General features: G+C 35.4%; 1 protein-coding gene across 4 annotated transcripts in view; it reads left to right on the top strand.

Annotated features, from left to right (window-relative positions):
- Positions 1-26,274, top strand: part of SWIP (strumpellin and WASH-interacting protein) — a 228,808-nt gene that overhangs the window by 92,485 nt on the left and 110,049 nt on the right. For all 4 annotated transcript variants that reach the window (XM_085807262.1, XM_085807263.1, XM_085807261.1 and 1 more), the window contains 3 exons: positions 17,666-17,812; positions 17,897-17,976; positions 18,174-18,279. In XM_085807262.1, coding sequence (XP_085663388.1) covers positions 17,666-17,812; positions 17,897-17,976; positions 18,174-18,279 — 333 coding nt within the window. The remainder of the gene's footprint in view (positions 1-17,665; positions 17,813-17,896; positions 17,977-18,173; positions 18,280-26,274) is intronic.

The following is a 26,274-nucleotide window of genomic DNA, read 5'->3' as shown; positions in this document are numbered from 1 at the left end:
AAAGTTAAACGATAATAGTTATCGATATACATTAGATAGTGATGATTGCAGTGAGTTATCAGTACTTAGTGGGATACCCTTTATTTTTGATTACAGCTTCACATCGACGTTTCATTGACCTGACTAGAGTTTTAAGCTCTTCTTTCGTTATTACATGATGCCAGGAAACAATTATAGCCTCAATTAGTTCCCTTTTATTTGATGGGCGCCTCATTCGGACAAGAGTTTTCAAACGGTGCCACAAATTTTCGATAGGATTGAGGTCAGGACTGTTTCCTGGCCATGACAACAATTTAATGCTCTTTGTACAAAACCACTCTTTCGATATTTTGGCCGTGTGGCAAGGACGAGAATCCTGCTGAAAAATAAACGGAGCATTGTTGGGAAAGAGATCTCTGATGAAAGGTAGAAGTTTTGTTTCTAGAATAGTGTCAATGTATTTTCTGGCATTCACTGTCCCATCGATGACATGGAGGCGACCAATACCATCTGCTGACATGCATGACCAAATCATAACACTAACTGGGTTCTTCACAGTTGTTTGAATGCAGTCAGGATGTAGCTCTTCTCCTATTCTACGTCTTACATATTTTCGCCCATCACTACCGAATAACGATATCTTAGTTTCATCACTCCATATAACTTGTGACCGCTGATCATCTGTCCAATTAATGCATTCCTTTGCCCACTGTAGTCTTTTTTTTTTTTTTTTTCGTTGCTGAAAATTAAGATAAGGCTTTTTTCGTGGAATTGTACCTCTTAGTCCAACCTCTGTTAATCTTCTCCTGATTGTTCTTGAACTGACGGAAACACCAGCATCATTCAGATCACTTCTGATGGCCGTTGATGACGTTTTTCTATCTTGGAGACATAGTCTTTTTATTCTTCTGTCATCAATAGACGTGGTGCACCTTTTTCGGCCTTTTCCTTCTTTGTTTTTTATTGAATTTGCCTCCTGATATCGTAAACAAAACTTTCGGACTCCAGATGTAGTCACTGAACCACCCACCTGTCTTGCAATTTCAGCATAGGAAAGACCACTTTCTCGTAACACAATAATATTACATCTCTTTCTAGGTGTCCAATCTACTCTTTTATTTGATGTCATTGCTTCTTGACTAAATATTAAAATTTTTTACAAAAATTCCTACTAGTAATTGCAGTGTATAAGAAACAGGTCCTCCTTCTACAGAACAAAGCAAAATAATGAATTGTTTCAAGTGTAAACATGATGTCAGCTTCTACTGGCAGTTACTGACATTTGATTGGTTCTCAGAACAAGAACAGTGATTGGCCAGGAAAGCTAGACATTACAAACCACTTCATAACTGTGTTTTTTATTTATATTAAAGTACATATAACTTTTTTTTATTGCAAATAATTGAATTTTGTGTTTTGTATTGAATTCAGTAATAAATTCTCTTTAAAATGATATACAGTCGAAAGTCGTTAATTCGGACACCCATAATCCGGACCTCAAAGCTAAAATCTTTCTACGCATGCGCCGCATTGACGCATGCGCATAGGCGTTTTACGCGTGCGCACAAGAAATTTACGACTGTGTAATGCGTCTGCGCAAGCGCGGAATACGTTTTCGCATGCGCTTTTAATGTATAACGGACGGTATAAGCTAAACTTATCTAATTATCTATTTCAGTTAATGTTGATGATTGCGTTGTTCCTTAATCTTCGAATTGGATCCGGCTTATTATTTTTTGCAGACTGTAAGAGCAATTTTATAAAAGTAAGCTTGAACTTTCGATTATGTCAAATAGAATTTCCGATGCTGGAGCTCCCAAAGGATCTAGAAAATGAAAGTATGTTTCGATGTCCATCAAACAAAAACGAATTGCTACAAAAAATGGATAAAGGCATATCCTTTGTTTATCTAACCGTTCCGAAATCTGTTTATCAATTTCACGCTGCTCTGCGCACAGTGAACTGGAAGTTGATCTGTCAGCACTATCGTTATCTTCAGGGCAGATGTTTTTATTTTATTCGACTTATAATTCCTTACTAAATGTAGTATTTAATCTCGATGTACTCCATCTTTGATATGATTTAAATCAAATTCCTCGTCATTATAAATATCATGAATACAAATCAAATAGTTTTCTGGTTGCAATTTTCTAATTTCGGCTATGCGTAAGGTATGCTTTATGCATGCGCACGTTGAAAGAAATGTTTAATAAAGTAAACAAATAAATATTAAGCTTCTTTTTCTTGTAAATTTTGATACCCTTTAGATCATAATTGCTCATTATTTTATAAATTACGGTTTCATATTTTTAATTTTATAATTTCTGCATGCCATCTTACCAGATTTAAACTGATGATCTATAATCCGGAATCGCTGAAGTCCCGACGAGTCCGGATTAAAGATTTTTGACCGTATAAAAGTTTTCATTCTGCAAAACGTAACATTTTCTATAAACATACAAAGTTCAAAAACATAAAAATGTCCAAAAGTGTCCACAATTTTGGCCACCACTGTATATCAGCTCCAATTAATATTTCTATCAGTCCATCACTTTGATCATTCAGATAAATATTATTTTCCCTAAGTTTGTTTATCAAGTCACCTCGTACTACTGGTGATAGAGTACCACAAAATACCTCTTGGCCAAGAGCCTTAAAACTGCATTGATAATTACCATCTAGTTTCGATAAAAACACTGTAAAAAATTTTGATCTATAATTTCAATGGTTGTCCCTCCAAATAACGAATGCTGTAGTTTTTCTTTGATAGATGCTTGGAAATTACATTTCAGGTGCGGTATTCTTCAAAACATAGGACCTATATGATGCTGAGTCAGTGATAACTCTTGTTTGCCATTTTTTATATTTTCCTCTCAGACTAACCATCAAAGTTTGTAATAACATGTTAGGAGTTTTTGAAAAATTTGCAAGTGTGGCATCATGTTTTGGTATTTGTTTATCATCTTCTCTTGTATTGCTGTTGGTGCTACTTTCAGTTTTGGACTCAGATTTGATGTTTTTGTGCAAAAGTATGTGGTGCTTTTTTCCCACAAATTACACATGAAACCTTTTTCTGACATTTGGCCACGTTCCCTATCCAAACACAGAAAACATCTGCAACTATTTTGTACTGTGCCTAATCTTTTTTCTACCTACATCTTTCTGGCTTTGCAACAATCACTGGATTCATAAACTCCCAAAAAAAAAAAAAAAAAAAAAAAAAAAAAAAAGCACAAATTTTGATTTTTTTCTTTTGTCATTATTAAGGTGGAGGCCGATGGTATTGGCAGAGATTGGCCATGATTTTTAAGACAAAAACGTTTTGTATTCCACTGTGTGGAAGACTGATCTTTGACAAATCATTTACTAGCTATGAATACACATTCTGCATCCTCAGTTTAATCAAGCAAAAATGAAAGTAGACCATCTAAATCCAAGCGATGTGTTGATTCCTTTTCTCTCTTATTATCATTTCTCCCTATTGCTTCTATTTCTCTGTGGTCACAATTAACTAATTTAAATATCTGCCACATGTGAAGAATATAACATACCTGCATATTTATCTCTGGCAACTCTAAGAACCTCTAACGTGCAGTTTCGATTCTAAATTATCATACAATTTTCTCAAATAAAATTTGTGATTTGAATTCTTTTGCAGTACTAAAGAAAAAAAAATCCCTCACATAAACTTCTATAAAAATGTTTTCTATGCCAAAACGTCCCTCAGGGGGCTCACTTTTGTGAGTACGGGTGTGGCAATCCCGAGGTACCCTAGCCCTTCAGGGGATCATCTTCTTGGTGAGACGGGTGTCACGATCCTGGAGCCCCAGTGATCTATCCTCTTTTCCGTCTCCTCTCCTCTTGGCTGGATCTTTTTCCCTTCCCTTCTCCCTTGTGGTTTCTCTCTACGGAGTTTGGGGCTCGTCACGAGAGGCTAGAACAGACCTTGTTTCTAGTTTTCAAGTGGCGAGAAAACTGCCCACGTGTTTGCCGTGCGTGGAGACCCGTGTCGCTGGAAAGGAGGGTCCTGGTAGTTGAGGGGCGAGGTACTGTCCCCAACACACTGCTTTGGCCTCTGCTTCAGCTAAACTGGAGGCACCTTAGTCGTCCTCACGGGTGTCAATCGGCTGGTCACTAGTCCTTGTGTCAGTGGCTTGGGGTCAAGCTCTCGGGAGTACCTGCTTTCGGGAAAGCCGACTGTGGGGCTTCAGTTTGCGTATAGGTCCGGCTAGCCCTAACACAGGAATCTGTATTCCCTTGTTGGGCTCCGTGGTGGGCGGGGCCGTCGGACCCGAATCTTTTCTATTTTCAATATGGCAAATACACATATTTTTTTATTAAAAAACTTTGAAGTCACTCCAGTCTCTCAACCTAGTTCTGAAACATCTACTACTAAACCAATCATTCAACCTAGTTCTGAAACATCTCCTACTAAACCAGTCACTCAACCTAGTTCTGAAACATCTACTAATAAACCAATCATTCAACCTAGTTCTGAAACGTCTCCTACTAAACCAGTCACTCAACCTGTCGCTCAACCTAGTTCTGAAAATTCTGCAAAAAAATTACGGACAGATGCAAATAAAAAAAATCATAACAATAGTCCCCGTTTCCTAGTAATCTCTAGTCCTTCTGGCGAAATGCATAAGATGTCTCCTTTCGTAATAAACAAATACATCCAGTCTTGTATTGGTGAGCCGAGAAACATAAAGCGTCTCCGCTCCGGAGACTTGCTTATTGATACACACTCAGCCACCCAGTCTGCTTCTTTACTTCAGATTACTAAACTTGGGCAAGCGAATGTCACTGTAACACCCCATAAGTCACTGAACTATTGTCGTGGTGTAATCTCAGAATTCGACCTTCTGTATGTTTCTGAAGAAGAGATCGCTTCTGAGTTATCCGAACAAAATGTCTGCGGTGTAAGGCGGATCAAGATGCGTAAAGAAGGTAAGTTGATAGACACGAAACACGTGATCCTTACCTTCAACACGCCTGATCTGCCTAAGAATATTAAGGCCGGATATCTAAATATTCCTGTAAGACCTTATATTCCAAACCCTATGCGATGTTTCCAATGCCAGCGTTTCGGCCATTCTAAGACGTCTTGTCGTGGCAGCCTCACATGCGCCCGATGCTCACAGATTGGCCACGATTCTGATAATTGTACCGCTGCGCCTTTATGTATAAATTGCAAGGGTGACCACCCAGCATTTTCTCGCTTGTGCCCAAAATGGAAATCGGAAAAAGAAATCCAGACTGCAAAAGTTACTAGGAACATCTCTTACGCCGAAGCCAGAAGACTAGTCCAGAGCACACAGCTTCGACCAAATTCATCATACGCCAGTGCTGTTAAATCATATCGTACAGTCGCCACCCAAACATCAATAGGCACACAGACCCTACCAAATAAAACCCAACCGTCTACATCCAACAAGAAAAAAGAAAATGCAACTCATATAGTACAAAAGAAAGAAACAATTATTCAAAGTAAGCCGAAAACTGCCACACAAAAAATATCAAATAAAAATAGAAGTCGCAGCAATAGCTCTCTTGATGACATGATTTCTGAATCTGCGGATTCAGACTTTATGGAAGTGGAAGAGGGTCTGGAATTTCCCAGGCATCTACTTCCACGAAAAACAAAAGAACAGCACAGGAAAAACAAAAACCATTCATAATGGCCACCCTCGTGTCATGGAACTGTCGCGGTTTCCACCGAAATTTGCTTGACATCAAATCTATAATAAATGTGTACCATCCTGTGTGCTTCGCAATACAGGAAACAAATCTGAAACCAGAACACCATGCAAAACTTCGGAGGTTTTCTTTCGTCAGGAAGGATAACCTTGCAGGTGAGCGTGCCAGTGGAGGAGTAGGTCTCCTCTCCTCACTGGATTATCCCTCAAATGTACTTCCTTTGACGACATCCCTCCAAGTTGTCGCTACTCAAATAAATTTTGATATTGTTGTTTCATTTGTTTCTTTGTATTTGCCTCCAAATGAGCACATTTATCAGCAAGATTTAAATAATCTAATAGAGCAGCTGCCTGAGCATTATATTATAATAGGAGATTTTAACGGCCATAGTCCACTCTGGGGTAGCAAAGATACAAATTGCCGAGGAAGACAAATTGAGCAGATGATCGAAGATCACAGCCTTTGTCTCCTAAATAATGGGCAAGATACATACTTCCATGAGCCTTCAAGGACATTCCACGCTCTCGATCTTGCCATCTGTTCACCATCTCTGTTGCCATTTTGCACTTTTAGTGTCGGAAATGACCTGTACAACAGCGATCATTATCCTATTTTTGTGTCTCTTGCACGAAGAGGAGCAAACCCCATGTCGAGATCCCCTCGATTCATACTGGACAGGGCAGACTGGGAACTCTTCTCTTCCATTGCAGAGCTCACAGATGAAATGGTAGAAGATGCTCATATCGATGACGCTGTTGAAGCTGTTACTAATACTATTATTCAGGCAGCTATGCTCTCCATTCCTAGAACATCAGGAAAACTACTAAAATATTCAAAACCATGGTGGAATCGCGACTGTCATGAAGCACTGAAAAAACAGAAAAAAGCATGGGGTATTTTTCGTAGATATCCTACTCTGCGAAACCTCATAGCTTTTAAAAGATCCAAAGCAAATGCACGGAAAGTAAGAAGGCAGAGCCAGAGGGATTCCTGGATTTCATATGTGTCCTCAATAACATCCTCTACGCCTAGTAAGCGGGTTTGGGAAAGAGTTCGAAAAGCATGCGGAATGTATAAAGACCACTCACTTTCCTTTCTGGAAAAAGATGGCCGAGTGATTAGCTCCATAGAAGAAATTGCAAATACAATTGGTGAGACATTTGCTGCCGTTTCTTCCAGCCGAAATTACTCACCTGCATTTCTTTCTATCAAGCAACGCTCTGAGAAAAATCCCATCGCTTTCAACTCTTCCAACTTTGAGCCGTACAATAGAGACTTTACTATGGTTGAATTAAAGAGAGCTTTGTTGCAGACACATAGGTCTTGTCCGGGTCTGGATGGCGTGTATTATGAAATGCTAAAGCATCTGTCCTATAAGTCACTGAGTGCCCTTCTCACACTTTACAATAGAGTGTGGAAGGAGCGTACATTTCCCAGTGCATGGAGGAGAGCTGTTGTCATTCCTATTGCGAAGCCAGGGAAAGACCCGAGGAATCCCTCGAACTATCGGCCAATTGCCCTTACCAGTTGTGTTTGCAAACTGTTTGAAAAGATGGTAAACAGCCGCCTAGTCTACTTCTTGGAAAAGAATAATATTATATCGCCTTATCAGAGCGGTTTTCGACAGGGGAGAACGACCGTAGACAATATGCTTCTATTAGAGACATCTATTCGGAAAGCCTTTGTCAGAAGAAGTCACCTTGTCTCAATATTCTTCGACATTGAGAAAGCTTATGATAAGGCATGGAGATACGGTATACTCCGGGATCTTCACGAGAGTGGCTTGCGCGGCAACCTACCAATTTTCATACAGAATTTCTTGAACGCTAGAACTTTTCAAGTAAGGATTGGCTCTGTTTTTTCGGATGTTTTTCAACAGGAAGAGGGTGTGCCTCAAGGCTGTGTGCTTAGTGTAACGCTGTTCAGTTTAAAAATAAATTCTGTATTAAAAGAACTTCCTCACACCATCTTAGGATCACTATATGTAGATGATTTACAGATTAGCTGTCGAGGAGCAGACATGAGATACATAGAGAGGCAATTGCAGATGGCTCTGAATAAGATCCAAGAATGGTCAGACAAACAGGGATTTACTTTTTCGAAACAGAAAACTGTGTGCGTGCACTTTTGTAGGAAGCGAGGTCTCCATCCTGAACCTGAGTTATATCTAAATGGTACAATTATTCCAGTTGCGCCCGAAGTAAAATTTTTAGGAGTAACGTTCGACCAGAAATTGACTTTCCTTTCTCATGTTTTAAACCTGAGAAAGAAGTGTCTCAAAACACTAAATATGTTAAAAGTGTTGGCGAACACCTCCTGGGGTGCAGAGCGTTGCTCCATGCTTCGCATTTACAGAGCGCTTATCCGCTCTAGACTGGACTATGGCTCAGTTGTTTATGGATCCGCTCGGTCATCTGTTTTGTTAAAACTGGATCCTGTTCACCATCAAGGTTTGAGGATATGTTCAGGAGCCTTCAGGACTTCTCCTGTCCAGAGCCTGTATGTTGACTGTAATGAACCATCACTTTATCTGAGGCGTGAACAATTGTCCCTTTTGCAATATTTTAATATACTATCCCAACCTGAACATCCCAATAAGCTGTGCTTACTTGATGATGTGAGTAACGCGTTATTTGAAACACGTCCATCTTGTGTTCCTACATTTCTTTTAAGAGTTCGCCCTGTCATTGAGGAACTTTCCCTCTCTGATATGCACCCCCAAGCAGTACAGAATTTTGAAATCCCACCTTGGGAAAATGCACGGATTCAGCTTCTTGATGTTTTTAAGTATCATGTGAAGGCAAGGACTAACGAGATTATTTACAGACAACTCTTCGCTGAGCACAGGAACAAATATAGCAGTTATCTTCCAGTTTATACAGATGGGTCCAAGTCAAAAGATCATGTGGGGATGGCATATGTAATTAAAGACCACATGGAGGGCAGACGCTTGCACAATGCTTTCTCTGTCTTAACATCCGAATTAACTGCGATATATTATAGTCTTTTATACATCTCAAGGCTCTGCTACAAAAAGTTTATAATTTATACAGATTCGTATAGTGCTCTTAAATCAATAGAAGCTTTTCCTAATACTCAAAATCCAGTAATAGTGGATATTCTCAAAATACATATAAACTTAATGAATCGTGGGTATGATATCCTGTACTGCTGGGTTCCCGGGCATGTGGGAATAAAAGGGAATGAGCTGGCAGATATCACAGCAAAATGTGCTGTTGAACTGTCCAGTCGTCTCATCCCTTTTGCAGACATTTGTTGTGTTGTGAAACAAAAGATCCGAAAAAAAATGGCAACAACTTTGGGATGTTCAGCTTCAAAATAAATTAAGACATGTAAAACCTAGAATTGAGCACTGGGAATTAACCAAAAATCGTAAGGAGGAAGTTCTTTTGACTCGCCTCAGAATTGGTCACACTAGAGTGACACATAACTACCTTTTAAAAGCTGAAAATGAGCCTGTTTGTTTTAACTGTAATGTTTGTTTATCTGTTCGTCATATTTTAATTGAGTGTCCATGTTTTAATAGTCTTCGCCAGAAATATTTTAATAGCTGTGACTTACCTCTCGACCGTTTAATCGGAAGAGAGGTCAATTCTAATTTATTTTATTATTTAAAAGATATTGGCTTTTATTACCAAATGTAATTTGTTTTGAAGACTGTCTCTTGAATTTTAATATGTGCTTTTAACCTGTGTTTATATGACTTCATCCTCTGGATTTGGTACATTTATCTACTTGTTTTTATTTATTGAATTTTAATGTCATCAATTGTAATCATCTTATCTTTTGTTTGGCGCGTCATAATCATCTCTGGTTTTGCGCCATAATCACTCACTCACTCACTCACTATGCCAAAACGTAACTGAAGTTGTTGCAAAGCTTTGTTGTAACTATCACCACCCCAAGGGAAAAGCTTTTAATTAACTCTTCGGCAGGTGATCCTCTTTTCATAGATTGTAATAAATATGCAAACTTGTCATCATTATCCAAATTACAATCACCATCTATCTTTTTAAATTAACGCAAAACCCTAACCAATTGTTTACATTACCATCAAAAGTCGGCAATTTAAGTTTTGAATAACAAAGAATTGTACTCTGTGAAACAGACATATCAGCAGCCATTAAAACTGCTCATCTTCTTATTCAAAAGGTTAACTAACTCAGTTTCTATTATTCTCCATTTATCTATATAAGTTTCTGATTCATCAAATTCTTTGTTAATTATATCCTCACTTTTTTCAAATTTAAAAAGGCTCTTCTCTAATCGTTTGTTCAACTTCTGGCATTGGTTTCACTTTTTCTTTATTTTGTAATTTTTTTACTCTTGGTTAAATTACTCTCATCTTTCTCAAAATTGTTTGAAGCTCTAATAAAGAATCTTCTATACTCAGAGCATTTAGCTTTTAAAGCATCCATAGTAAAAATACAATTCTAAACAATGTTTACTTACAGGTAGAAATGTAATAGGGCACCCAATGTTTCCTATAAGTAAATGGGTATAGCCCTATTACACTTCCATTTTTATTAATTTAGAATGTAATAAATAAATGTTTACAGTTGGTACCTTTGCACTTACAAACTTTGGAGTTATTTCCAGAATTTTGATAGTACAGTAGAATTCCAGAAATCCGCAAAGCTTGGGACCAAAGGTTGTGCAGATTTGAGGACAGAAAAGATAAATCATAATATTCAGACTAAAAGTGCAAAATAAATAAGGTGTATTAGATACATTTAATTAAATTATTATACACTATTACAATAATTTATTATGTAAATTAATTATTACATATATAATTTGATTATATTATATTAGTATTCATTCACATTAGTGCTTACAGGGATATTTAAAAGCATTAGGGATGTATTCAATAGACATACCCACTACCCACTACCGCTGGTTTACATTTGTAAGTTCCAGCTGCGTTGCTGCATATTAAAATGGTAACTCTTAGCATCTTTCACCCCTGACAGTGCACTTTCTTTGCTTGTCACAAATGTCTTTCTTGGCAAACATCGCCAAAAAAGTGCAGTCTCGTCCATATTAAAAACCTGTTCTGGGCTAAGATTTTCTTCTGCCACTAACATAGAAAATTCATCAATAAAAACTCCTCTGCAGCATCTTTATCTGCTGAAAGTTTTCCCCCGCATGCTCTAGATAATGTATACCATGTCTCTGTTTAAACCTGTTCAGCCAACCGCTGCTGAAATTGCACAGCTCCTCTATTTTTAAATCAGCATGAATCTGCTTCGCCTTTTCTTTCAGGAACAGTCCTGAAATTGGTACCCCATCACTCCGCCGCTGCCGGAACAACTCGTACAAGACAGCATCGAGGTTTGCTGATTTTGCCTCATGCAAAGATTTCCGGTTTCAGATTCCGGTGTTAGAATCACTCTTGCTGTAAAATTTCAACAGTTTTTCTTTATTTTTCCGTATATCATACACAGTCCGTGTCGCTATTCCTACGATTCTGCTATAAAGCGAGGAGTAGCACCTGCCTCCATCTTTCGCAGAATTTCCACTTTTTGCATCACCATCAATGCAACGTGTTTATGTTTTTCAATGTTGCAAGCAGTAAAATCATGAGTGCGTTTTTTATCTGTCATTTAAGTGCTGAAAAGGGCTGAAATTTAAAATATTCTTAAATTATACACAAAATATACGGATAAAAAAACGGCAGCACTAAACAATCTCATGAAATAACAAAGTTTAGAAAATACAACAACATGAATCGTGAACTTGAAATAAAGAGTTGAGTTGAATCGTCTGCTTTTTTACCTCGATGCAGATTGCAGGGGAAAACACTTTTATCATGATGTCAATAATTTGCTATTTCCATTATGACTCATTATTATTCGGTAATTATGATGTCATTATTTGGTAATTATGATGTTATTATTCAGTAAGTATTTTTTCTTTGATATTTCATACTCTATGTTGTGGGTTCTGGAGCCTATAAACTTAATGTTTATATTTTAAGAGGCAACGCGGATTTCAGGTCGGCGAATTTTCGGTATTTGACTGTACAAATTTTATTACAAATACAATTTTCTTTTTTGCAGAATTTTATCATAATATATAATTAATCATATTAAATCTTTAGGATCTTTCTTATAATAGATCATATTTTTCATATTTCATGTTTTGTAGTGTATGTTTGTATATTCATAATTCCTAATGGTAAAATTTATTTGTAATTCACAATAGAATTATAATCTGTGAGGTTATAATTATTGGAGTTATTGGGTAACTGAGCTGTATTTAATTAATTAGCACAAAGTTTTTCTCCTCTGGGTGAAAGGCACATCATGCTATTTTCTATTTTCTTTCTGAAATGTTTATTCTTGATTGCAAATTTAAGACGAGCATTTGCATTTGAGGTAGGCAATTTAATATGAAATGGTATGGTAATATGAAATAGGTCTATGTCCTGTGAGAAAGTAATTTATGTAGTGATTGACCATTGTGCATTGTTCATTAACATGAGGAGCGATTTCATACAGTCGTTATTTTGCCATTCATTTTCCCAGATATTTGTTTTAATTTTTCCAAGATGAAATTAAGGTAGGATTTTGGCCAAGGATGCTGTATTATTGGAGTTATAATTGCATGTTATGGATGATTTTGCAGCTGTATCAGCTTCCTCGTTCCCCATGATTCTAACATCAGCTTTGATCCATGAGATTCCTGGAGATAGGTGAAGATGTAAGGTGCTTTCGATAATTTGTTGAATCAATTCAGGTTTATGCTTAGTATTTTGGAGCATTAGAATTGATGACTGACTATCTGTAAAGATATTTATTTGCTGCTAGTTGTTAATTATTGAATAATCAATTGCTAATTTTATTGCTACGAGTTCAGCTTGAAAAATGCTATTTTCTTTGGCAAGACATGCTTTTAGTGTAATTTTTTGGTTTTGTAAGGTAATACAAGCACACCCAAATCCTAATTCCATTTTAGAGCCATCTGTATAGATAATAAGGTAAGAGGAGTACTGAGCGGATGTTTACTTACAGTTATTCAGTCCTGTCGAAGGATGATAGATATTCCAAAAAAAGAAGGAAATGAAATAGTAGATTCTAACAACAAATATTTCCCTGCCCAGAACTGAGGCATGTGTCAAAGTCTAAAAGAAGATTCCAAATCTTTCACTTAAATTCAAATTTATTAATATTTACATCTGAAACCAAACGAAAACCACAGTTCAAAAACAAATTCATGAAATACAGATAACATTGTCACACACAAAAAAATCTAATCATTAAAAGTGTCTAAAATTACTTTTCATATTCAAGAGTGATGTCATATTTCATGAAACTCATAATAATTTATCCTTTCAGCTGGTGTAGAGCCAATTCTCACAGCGCCAATCACATTGTCTTTCAGAAAGGAAAAGCTGTTTTCCAGCATCTTTTGTTTTCAGTAACTTTGAGAATCCTGAGATTCGCATGCACATGGGCAGTGCATATTGAACGAAAGTAAATTCCCTCCCCATTCTCATACAGAAAAAAAAAAAAAAAAAAAAAAAAAAAAAAAAAAAAAAAACTTTTAAACCTTTTCTTCTTTCTTAAATATCTTATTTGTCATTTTGGAGAAAAATAAAAAAAATAACAGTCTGTCATCTAAACTATTCATGTAATATATCTATATTCACCAAAATACCATTGATTTTTGTAATTAATCTTTTAATCCTTACATAATAAAATTTGTTTTAACATTTTTTGTATCATTTAATGTGTCTTCTTCCTACTAATTTTTTATTATTATTATTATTATTATTATTATTATTATTAGTTAATACTTTCAAATTCCAGGCAATTTTCTGTGGCATACTTGTAAAACTAATTCTAGCAGTAATATGACATACCATTATGAAATTTAGTGCACATATTTTTTACTTATGTATGCTGCTAAATAGATATTAAACTATTTGAATTTATTTGAAAATATCATTAAATATATTTCTGTCTTCCTTTAGCTGCAAAATGTTTGCAGAAAAGACATTAATAAATCCTGATTGGGCAGAATCTAATCTCAGTTTCAATCTCATTTTAAGCAAAGCTGAAATCATGACAATGCAAACATATTATGGTTTAACAATTTGTTGCAGTATCAATACTGCATTAGATGAGATGGTGAAATCTATATGGGCAATTTATTTCAACAAATTGTCGACACATGCAAATTCTGAGCATGGCCTTTCCGTACACATGATGATTCTGGGTGTGGCTACAATAAAGCCATATGAATTGGTAAAAACTATGTCCATAACATGCTTTGCCAGAATCCATTATATTAGATGTTAAAAATGTGTTCCGAAGTCTCTCTTACAAAAAAATTCTGTCAAAGTGCACTCATAGAACAACTCTAAACTCAAATGAAAGTGGTAATAATTGCCTCTGGACATTCGTACCCAAAACTGTTTTTGTGAGTGTCATCACATTAAAATTAGGCTTGTGAGATGTGGTAATATGTTTTAATGATAGTGTACAAAGCCACAATAAAATAATGGAACTATTAGGAATACAACTAGGATTTTATATGGTAAAATCTTTGTAAAAATAGATTGATAGAATTTGTGAGGTCCATCTCGCTCACCAAAACTTTCTAAAATGGCCAGAAAGAAAACTAAATTAATAAAATAAAAGCAACTTGACGTGGAAATGTCAGTTCAAAATGATTATGGTGCAGGAAAATATAAAAATGAATTTTTTTTTTTAATAAATTACTTAGAGTTTACCCTTTGCAGCACAGTGTGTCCAGTCTGGACACACCTAAAAATTTTCTTCTGTACCCACAGTAAAATTGAATGAAAAAGGATTTATAGATTGCTCTGAACCTTTTTTATTTATAGTAGATGGCAGCTCAACACAAACCAGCCCATATATTTTAGCCATGTTAATTTTTTAAGACCCTCATTTTTCAAAGAAATCTTCCAGATTTTTTTTAGGGTATGAAAGGAATTGTTTGAAAAGAAATTTCTATGTTATTTTTTTGACTGTATGCTAATCTCCTTATTGTATATTAGTTTTACATTTTTACCTTGAAATTTGACTGAAATCAAACTGCGAACCCTAGGTGTGCCCAGACCATGGTCACCGATAATCAAGGACAACTGAGAGTCTGTATTCTTTGTTTCTCTTCATCTTGTCGGTCAGTTCATTGACAACAATGCTGTTTCAGCACTCTTTTCGACAGAAATAAACGATAAGTGCTATCTTCACAAAATTTTACTTGTGTACTCCTCTAGCCCTAATTAGACTGCCTACCCTTTTTTTTTTTTTAAATCAAAACTCCAACTTTAAAAGGTAGCGTGCCGGAAAGGGTTAAACATTTCCCCCTCCTCAAAATGTGTTTTTCTTAACTTTCAATACTATTCTTCAAACTGCTCAACCTAGAAGGTTTAAATTTTTAACAGTTGATGATCTTAATTACTTCTTTGAAAGTATGCAGGGCGTAAATTTTACGAGCTTTAGTATTATTGGATATATTAAAAAATTAATTTTTTTTTCCAAAACGTTTTACTAATTTTTAATATTTTTCTTTTAAAGTAAAATGTAAAATACTGCTTATTATTCTTAAATGATATGTTTTTCACCATCATGCAACATTTGAAGAATTTTGGTGAAGTAATTAAGAAAAGTGTACCAAACTAACACACTGTCACAAGAGATTTGTCAAAGGTAAGTGAAGTTAAACAACTAGTTTTTAAAAACATTAGGCATTTAATTTATATTTCATGTATTTTAAATAAAGAAAAAAATTGAGTGTATAAGTTTAGTTTGACAAAAGTTATACCCTGGCAAATTTTGTCTTGAAATAGTTGCATTTTGTCAGTCGAGGTGTCACATGCCGCCTTGTATGGAACTGTGAATTTTATTGAAAGAGAAAACAAGTTGAATTCCTGTAAAATATGCACAATTTTATTGCTAATTGTTTTTTTAATCACTTGGTAAAAATTCTCATTTCATCACATCAAAAAGCACAGTGTTAGGAGATGATAAGATTTCTGTTGTCATTTCCTTCTTTTCATCGATTAGCAGTAAAATTGCCTATATTTTACAGAAATTCAACTTTCAGTTCATTTTTGCTTCTGCCAATGAAATTTGCAGTTCCATACTTAAGGACACCATTCTAAATATGATCTCCTGGGGTATATACTGGGTTCCTTGCCAGTGTCGTTTAATTTACATTGGTCAAATTAACCTTAAAATTTCATACGAAGGAGTATGAGGCATATGTTAGGAAAAAAGAAACACATCCATACACTGTTGGTCAGAAATTCATATTTTCTATTTTTTTCAGCCGAAATTACTCAAAAATCATGTTCTGTTGTCAAATTAGATTTTCTGGAGGCTTTTCACATTAAAAAAAATCTCTGTTTCAGTTAACTGCTGTTCTGAATTTTTGAAGGTTCTTGAGAGTGATACGCAGTAGTGTAAAACGTGGTTCCCTACCAAAGGAGTAAATACACTTGCTGTAAGTTGAAAACATAAGATTTAATGTGTGGGTTCCTTGAATTTAACAAAATAGATAAATGTATCATGTTAGACTATGACAGCTAGTAAAAATATATGATGAATAACAAATGAACGTACTTAGCCACGGTACAGCAGGATATGAGTCTACTAGATGCAGTTCATTCAGCCAGGCAGGTACTTGGTAGCATAGTAAATTATCCAGGGTACTGTTTTAAGATTCTTGTTGCAATCTATTCTTGCATAGCCATATCCCACTGCAGGTTTCCATGCCTTGAATTCGTCACACCATGCTGGAATGATTCACGGCTGTTGGCCACATCAATAAAGCATATCAGGAGGAGACACAGTCATCGCCTCACTTCTTGTGGATTCTGCTGCAGCATTATATATTTTACTTTTTTTCTGGCCAGCACAGCCACAAAGGAGAAATGCAAATTTCCCAACATTAACAATCCCAATTCCATTCCCTCTTTATCCTTGACTTTCAAGAAAATTATTTCATAGCCATTTATGTTTTTCATCAGTAGATTGTGCCAGTAGCTTGACTTTTTTTCTTTCATTCTTATACCTGAGCACTGGTTTTTGTCATTTGCACATCTGCAAGTAAGCAGGTTTTATATTTTAACCTTTGAAACTAGTCCTTCAAATTTATGAATATTATACTAACTCTTGTTGCTCTAACTCCTATAATAATTCATATCCGGCTTGTCACTATAACTCAAAGAAAGCGTAGTGTAAACTTTTGGGCTGAAATATTCAGGCAAATGGGGAGGAAAACAGGAATATCCTGTATTGACAAACTAAAATCTGTTTTTGCTTGTTTCTGTGGAACCACTGATGAAAATGATCTGTATTATATGTTTAAAAATAATATAATTAGTTGTAAACAATTCTAACTCTGTCAATCGCATTGCTAAATTTCTTATGCCTGGCACTGTACCAGTAGCTGAGTGGTTAAGATGGCTAAATACTAGAATTTCGACCTGTATTCAATCCCAGGTGAAGGGACTAGCTAGCTGCATAGTTGGTTTTTCCCATCTGTAACATTAATTAAAATCAGTTTCTGCAAGAGAATCCTCCATGAAGGATCCTTCCACATAGGCAGATAGCCCCCATGCACTTTGCCACATTGAAATAATCTAACTACACTGGAAAAACGTTGGAACATCAATGTTAAATTTTTTTTTAGATATGTATTGCAGAAATTAAGAATAAAATACTTTCATGCATGTAATGTATTGTTTCAAATAAGCATCTAGCAGAGTGTATTTCCAGATTTTGTGTAATAATAGCATTAATAAAACAGAACCGTATTGTATTATTTATGGGAGATATTTTTAGAAATATTAGAGCATTTGTGCTGTTTAAGTTTGAATGGCAAAGCTATGTTTATAAACTGTATCAAACAACTAAATTTTTAAGCATGATTTTTCTGGTAACCAACAAAAGTAAAAAAGTAATGCGTTTATATTTTTTGCTTGTAGAAACGCTTAGTCTCAGAAAAGAAGTATAGTGAAAGACGGCTAGATGTTTTATCTGCCTTAGTTTTAGCAGAAAAGTCATTAAATGGTCCAGGCACAAAAGAAAGGCGATTGATTACATATCTTGCTATGTCACTTGGTGTGCAAATGGTTTGTAGAAAATCCCTTTATTACTTTGTTTTTATTAGTTTCATGGCTTGAACTGAATGTCTAAAACAGGTCACATATTTTCAGAAGTCATTTAAGGAAGATGAAGTAGTGAGCTTTGCTGGTGTGATGAAAGAATTAGATTTTATATGTGATCTTAGACAAAAGTGAATATGTCTTCTATGTTTTCTCTTGTTTTTAATGTAAAATTTTCTTAAATAATTCTATTTTAATATTTTACAGAAACTAAAATTTAATTGATATTGTGCATCTTTTGTTTTGATGCAGTAGTTGTATTATTAGTCTGATGATTAGTTTATTGCTTTATAGTATACAAAAAATATGTTTGTTATTTTTTATGTAGAATTAAAGAGGCTTGTGACTGCAGTTTTATGTATTGGCATCATATTGTGTTTCCTACCTATATAGCTGAGATTTATGAAACTGGAGTTGATATTCACCGAATCAAAGTATTTTTTACTTTATTTTCTCATCTAATTCTTAAAATGATGTGACAAGAATTAATTTGAGCATGCTTAATCTGATGATATGTTCTAAGAATAATAAGAATTCTGATAATTAATTTAATAAAAATTCTGATGATTTATTCTTAATAATAAATATTGCTGTTCATGCCTCAGTTTTCTAACAGAGTTTGCTCTGATGTTAAGAAACTTACATGTAAGAAATTTACTGTTATGGAGGAGAACTTAAGTTTTAGTTGAGGCAGTGTTCAAATGTTGGGTATTTATATGTATTGAAAGTAGGAAAAGTCATATTTAGGATACAAGAATGTCCAGATTCACCTGGCAGACTATATTTATTCCGGTTTCATAACTTTTGTATCCTGATGAATTTCAAGGTGCGTCCAAAGGCATTTTGATTTTCACCTTGAATACAAAATTTCAAGATAAAATGCTTTCACCTGCTGTCATTTTCATAGCACGGGTGGGGAATTTTATGCCAAGCATCATCACTGATTAATCAGCAGTAACATCACAGGGAAACTATTTTACTGTGATTTGGAGCATGTATATTATTTTCATTTTCTTCTAAATCAGGTTTAGTAATACAGTATTCTTGGATTTCTTCATGCAGTAAAAAGTACTTATTTCATTAGATGTTTGTCATTGACCCCCATGTGTTATTTTGTTTTACTTCTATCAAAAAATTTCTTAACTGGGATTTATATACTGCGTCTATGAGCAAACCTGCTGATAATGTAGCGTCACTATGTTCTTATGCATACTTTTATGAGTTTGAAACTAATTGCAACTGCACAAATTTTTAGGTATAACAAATTTTGCTTTTATGCTGAGAGTTGATTTTATTGTATGATTTATTTATGTGTGCATTTATTTAATGTAATGCTGTTGTCCAAAAGTTAAAGAACAAACAGAAAAAGTTGCATATTCACTGAAAGAAACAACGTGTCATAAAATTAAAATGTGCAAGTGTGTACAATGCGCAAAAAAGGAGGGGGGACAGTTCTACACTGGTGTGCAAAAATTAAGGACGAGACGGTTTTTTCAATATAACTTTGTACAAAAGCTTTCCAAATCAACACATTTAATACCGTAAGATCTCCAATACGTAAGGACATGAGTAATGTAAGCAACACTTACTAAAAGAGAAATCAGAGGGATAAAAAGAAGCTTTATTGAAAAAGTAGCATGGAGCGCAATGCGACTGAAGGCCGAAACATCCCTGTGATGGGTGTCCAGCACGAAACATCCGGTCTTTAATAGGGGATATGATCTCCCCTGACTGCTAGGCAGGTTTCACAGCGTCTGCCCATGCTGAGAATGAGGGTGTCAATGAGTTGTTGAGGCATTGCTGCCCATTCGTCTTGCAGCACCAATCGAAGCTCCAGAATCGTTACTGGTGGTAAGGTACGAGCTGCCAAGCATCTGCCTAGAAAGTCCCATACATGCTCGATGGGATTGAGATCCGGAGGTCGTGCCGGCCAATCCATACGTTCAATATCCTCACTCTCTAAGAGCTGTTCGGCAGCTACTGTGCGATGACATGGTGCATTGTCGTCCATTGAAAGGAACTGCGGACCCATAGTGCCTCTAAAAAGACGCACATATGGAAGAAGAATCTCGTTACAATAATGGGTCCCGTTGCCTGAACCTGCGTCGAAGATGTGAAGGTCTGTACGACTACCAAGCATGATGCCTCCCCAAACGAGAACACCGCCACCTCCATACCTGTCCCTTTCAATGATGTTCGAGGGATGATTGCGGCTTCCCTGCTCTCTCCAGATGAGTATGCGATGAGAATCGTTACTCAGACTGAATCTGATCTCATCTGTAAAGAGTACTCGTCCCCATTCATTGTCCCTCCAATTCCGGTGTTCCCGGCACCACAGAGTACGCCTTCTCCGATGGGCAGGCGTTAGAAGTACACACCGTACAGGGCATCGTGCAAACAGACCACCACCGTGCAGTCTTCTGGCCACGGTAAAACGCGATATCGGTCGTCCAGTCGCCTGTGTCGTGTGTCTAGCGATTTCTCCCGCTGTCTGCCGCCTGTTCTTTCTGGCCTGTAAGGCAATATACCGGTCATCTGCGGGTGTGGTTCCTCGTGGACGACCACTACTAAACCCCAGGATAGCTGTTCCTGTAGTTTGAAATTGTCTCCAAAGTCGTGAAACAATGCTGTGAGCAATTCCGAACTCTGCAGCCACACTTGTCACACTGCGGCCTTCCTCCAACTTCCCAATGATTCGACCTCGGGTAAAAGCATCCAGATGTCGTCTAACAGATTGTTTATTCGCCATTTCTCGTTGAGGCAGCAACTCGGTGTGATTTTAACTGCTATACGGCGTGCAATATCTTTGTCAGAAATACTGATCTTACACCGACAACATGCTTTATTCTACTCAGACACTCCCCCATTACGTCTACCTGCATATCTGCGCATGTGCTACCGTACATCACCTTACTTAACCTCCTGATTGGTCTTTCTGTCCGCTCTGCCTCTTCGTTCAGCTGATATGCTAATTTTTCGACTTCGTCCTTAATTTTTGCACACCAGTGTATATCTCATATTCTACTGGGCTGATTGATAAAATTTGAATTGCATTTTCATGTTTCAAAAACGTGACTTAGGATATATATTATTAGATTTATATTTTCACACAAAACTCGGACTTTTTCTGAAATGACATGCCAGGTTTTTTTCCATATTTAGATTCGATGACTCGGATTATGCCTAAATATTACATTTTATAAAATTTGGTGCGAAATTTACGGAGAAATTCAAAAATTTATCCTGCCACATATTTTTCAATTTATGCTAAGAATAATTCACTTGGAGAACTTCTTAATATGTGGCAAAATAGTTTGCTTTCCCTTTTTACATTGTGCATAAGCAGAAAAAAAGCCATTGTTCATCATTTCAAATATTTTTAAAAAAGTGCGTAAACCACATTTGGCGTTATTATCACTTATAATAAGTATGCCAAATTTCAAAACATGCCAATATCTAAATTCACATATATCCTAGGAAATTTTGAATTAAAAACTCTTAATTTTTTACAGGTATGCTTAAAAATACGTCTACTTTAAGGATGATGGTAAAAATTTTATAGGTTATAATTCAAAATTTTTTCAAAAAATTTATAAAAATTATTTAAAAATACAAATTTAAAAAATAAAGCATAAAAAAGGGCAAATTTTTTTTTTGAAAGAACCTAAATTTCGAATTCTGGAAAAAGGAATCAAGTAAGTTTAATAGAAAAAAAGAAATATTAAAAAATATATACCAAATTCGATTAATATTGAGGAGCAAAATTTTGAGAGCTAATTTTTTAAAAACTACTTGTGTGATTTCAAAAAATCGTTTGTGCAAAGATTTTCCACATAAAACTTCCTGGTGTATGATGCAGTGAATCAACGGGCAATCAATGCCATTTTCTTTAAGAAGTCCCACGAATCCTGTCACGTCCACGTAGCTTTTGCTCCATCAGTTACGATGCAAGAGCATTTTTGAAATCCTCCGTAGTCTATGACAGTTTTATTGACAGCTAGAAAGATATCAGCACTTTTGGTTGTTTTGTGTAATGGTATCAAATTTAACATTTCCTCTGTAATAGTAAAATCTTTTGAAATGCAACAAATAAATATAAATAATTGACTGATATCTGTCTGGTCAATACTTTCATCTAAACATATTGAGTAGTATTTGCAATCACATAATAGTTTTGAAACATATTCGCCCATATCATCTACTCGTCACGATATTGTATGGTGAGATAATGCTACAGATTCAAACTCTTCCACAAACTTTGGCTACATGAAGTGTTGAGCCATTGAAACTGCACATTTTTTTCATTAAAATCCCATCACTGAATGGTTTTTTTGCTTTGGCTAATAGTAAAGGAACTTCATAAGATGCAGCCAAACTTTGTTCATTATCTGTACTTACTTTTGAAAACATACTTGTTTCATGTATTAGGTTTTTTTTTTTTTTTTTTATACTCGGCTGCAATAATTTTTCTTACTTTACCGATAATTTTTTTATACTTTTCTTCATGTAAAGTAGTATAGTGACATTTCACATTGTATTCCTTATTCACCGACAAAACTTGCATACAAATCATACACTGAATTTTATTATTATTGTTGCAGATCAGATAGTCTAATTTCCATTTTTCATTAAATGCATGATTTTCATCACTTATGTTTTGCTTCTTCTGAGACATAATGAGGTTTGTTATTTTGCAATAGAGTTGTATTTACTAATTAGTTAAATCACGAGTTTAAATTGACAAAAGAAATAAATGAAGGAGTGAGCTCAAATTGCACACAACCACTGCAATTACTAAATAGTTACTACACAACACTCGTCGTGTAAAATGACAACCAATAAATAAACAACAATCAACAGCCAGTGCTATTTCACTCCCCGATCGTGTGGCATTTTGGCAGGGAAAGCTCGGCTGACGGGTAGCAGGAAAATGATACGCAATCTAATAACTGTTGTAGCACGCGACAATAAGGTGCAAGTGAAATTTTCTCCAGTGTGGTACTCCGGAATTCAAGCCAAGTTGCCGATAAGCTGCAATTTTAATGCCCAACAGCGTTTCTTCTGTTGAGTTGGGCGGCTTTTTAAAAGATCAGAGCAATGCAACTTCTGTTATTCTGTGGAGTGGCTTTGAGCGGAGACGGACAACCGCACTTGGCCGTGAATAAGGCGCTAAACACGAGTGGGGACGGGACTCACAAATATGATTCAATATTTTAGTTATTTATTTGTAATATCATATAAAATAAAATAATTTCTACCAACAAAATTTGAAATTTTTAAATCGATTAAATTAAATTCTAATAATATTGCTTAATAATGTGTTGGCGATTCTCTACCTAAATTGCATCCCTGTTCCTAAATTTTGGCGAAATCCTTTCTTTAGTATAAAATATATTAACCTGTTGGCGCCCGCCAAATCACCAAACTCATAAATCTGTCATATTACATAAAGTCCTTAAGAACACTCCTGATGAGAAGGTAGCGTCACCTTGTGATTTCAATTAATATCGCTGATTGGATGAGCCTCGAGACGCACACATATGTATAAATAGGACTTCTGCTCAAGGTACAAAAAGAACGCTAGTGAAATGGATGCTAAAATAAACCTAGCACTTTATATTCCAAAATTTGTCTCATTCCTGTTGCCCCGGCTGCACAAAACAAATGTATGAGAAATTACATTTCAGAAAGCCGGTAGGATACCACCTTCAAAGGGATTATCTAAAAAAGAAGATAGGATTATACGGATAAAATGTTACGCACTTTAGATGAATTTGCCGCTGTGCGACTTCTATGTTTCTACATTTTTCTCTAGGCGTTTTTGCTTCAAGAGAATCATCCTTCTGCTACCTGTACAGAAGGTATTCTGCAGATTATTTTACGTCCAGAGAAGCATCCTTCTGCCCCCTGTGATGCGTCATCTGTGTTTCCATCGAAAGTTCGTCGTTCATCAAATGTGCTCTTACCGTTGACCTACTTTTGAGGATGGAAATCTTTCCCTACGTCTACGCCGTTCTGTGTTGCTCTCGAGAGCTTTGTGCTCGTGTGGTGATTGATCGTGTTTTGCGAAAATCTAATCAAGAGTGCACAAAAATGTGTATTTTCGTGTCGATTTCATCACTCATATTCTCGTCACAATAAGGCAAACAGAAGCAATTAGTAAAAAGATTGGCGATGCAAATGATATTATTACTATTGAATTATAATTACTGATTTAATAATAGTGTTTTTATTTTGAAAATTCTAAAAAGTATTATTTTGGTATAAATGTATTTTAAATTTGGTATTTAAAGGATGTATTTTGGTTTTTAATATCGTTTTGGGAAAATTTAAAAGAGTATTATTTTTGAGTTAGTTTTATTTATGAAAGTATTATTAAGAGAATAATGGCTAATGAAAACATCTTTGATCCTGATGATTCATTAAGGGCAGCTAGCGCTGAACCTGAAACAAGTGTAATTCCCTTTGACGCGCAGAATGATATGGATATAAATTCATGGCTTGAGTACTTTAACAAAACTCATTTAGATAAAGATGAAACGTGGAAGCTTGATAATGTAGCTCGATATCTAAAAGGTAATGCACTTAGCGTATGTGTCAAAAACTGCCATAAAATTACTAAATATGTGGAATTAGACCAAATTTTAAAGGAAAATTTTTTCGACCGCACTTTAATTACGTTTGGTGATTTTGCCAATTACAAGTACAATCATAAAGAGGACATAACGCAATATTTTCGCAAAAAATTAGATATTGGTAAAAAATTAAATCTAACTCATGAAATGATCTTGGAGGGTCTGACGGATCGCCTTCCTATAGAATTAAAATCCTTAATGATGATCAACGCACCCTCTGACCCCATCTCTTGGCTTACTCATGTCCATAAGCTTATTAAGATTAGTGAAAATCAACGAATCAAAAGTGCACCTCCCAGATTTGTTACTCCAATTGGGAACAGTCCCCAAGATTACAATCGATTTAATAGAAGTAGAATTTCAGCTTCAAGCTATGAAACTACTGTAAAACAAGATTTTCCTAGACCCAACAATTTCCAACATTTTCAGAGACCAAGTAATTTTTATAATCGGTTCAGTGGTCCAAGATTTACAAGCCATCATAATTATAATTCTCAAAATAGATTGTCATTGCCACCCAGTCCCTGTAGACTTTGCACCCGGAACAGAATCCCAAATGCTTTTCACTGGTTTCAGGTTTGTCCTTTCAGAGGGGAGAGATCTGATACATCTAATGTTACGCCCCTTGCAATAGAACCAACCCCAGAAACGCCTCACAGTAGTTGACTATTAAAGGTGTCGGGATATTTGCCCAATAAGAAACGTCTAGAGTGTGTTGTAGACAGTGGTGCCACCATATCAATAATTTCTTCCAAAACAGCTAGACAATTACGTTTAAAAGTGCAAAGAGTTAGATCATTTTCAGTAACCCAAACTAAAGGAAAAATAATGTTCAACAAAATATGTTGTATACAAATGAAAATTGGACGGATTAGTAACCAAATTACCTTGTTTGTTCTTGATAATAATTTGAATTATGTAATTTTAGGACTTTATGAATGCAAATTATTTGAGTTGAGTATTGATTGTACTAATTTAAAAATTAAACAGAGAGCTATTGTACTTAATGATGACTGCCATTTTGACAGCCGACCCATATCTCTACACCTCCAACTTCAAGGTGGTACAATAAATGTTTATCCATGTGTTAATAATGATGATGATGTAAGAAATTTTCCAACCTGTAAATCTCGGACTACAAATCCAAAGAAATTAGTTTCTCAGTCTAACATTTATGTGAAAAATCCTGTTTCTAATACTGTCGATAACAAAGAGTATAACTTGGAAAAATTGTTAAATGATTATTCATCTGTGTTTTCTAAAAAAAGGTATGATGTAGGAAAAATTAATATTGAACCTCAACGAATTAATTTAAATTCTGATTTACCTGTATCATTAAGACCTTATAGAACATCCCCTATGGAAGAAGAGGAAATTAAGACCCAAATTGATCAATTATTACAAGCAGGTATAATTAAAGAAAGTTGTAGCCCATATTCGTCCCCCGTGACTTTAGTACTTAAACATGAGGAAGGTAAGAAAACTAGATTGTGTATAGATTATCGAAAATTGAATTCCCTGGCTAAAACAGATGCAAACCCTCTTCCTCGCATTGACACTTTGTTAGACAAATTAAGTAAAGCAAAAGTATTTTCTACAATTGATTTGAGATCTGGTTTCTGGCATATCCCGATTCACCCTGCAGATACTGAGAAATTAGCTTTTTGCACGAATTTTGGATTATTCGAATGGTTAAGACTCCCTTTTGGTTTCAAAAATGCTCCTGCAATTTTTAACAAACAATTAGACGAATATTAACAAAAATTAAAATTAATTTCGCTTGCAGTTACTTTG

Source organism: Stegodyphus dumicola, chromosome X1 (genome assembly GCF_044657685.1).
Source record: "Stegodyphus dumicola isolate Sdum_Otavi_A_Nest chromosome X1, ASM4465768v1".
NCBI classification, from domain to species: Eukaryota; Metazoa; Arthropoda; class Arachnida; order Araneae; family Eresidae; genus Stegodyphus; species Stegodyphus dumicola.
Note: the sequence above shows the minus strand (reverse complement) of the source record. Positions and strands in the feature narration are given on the sequence as shown.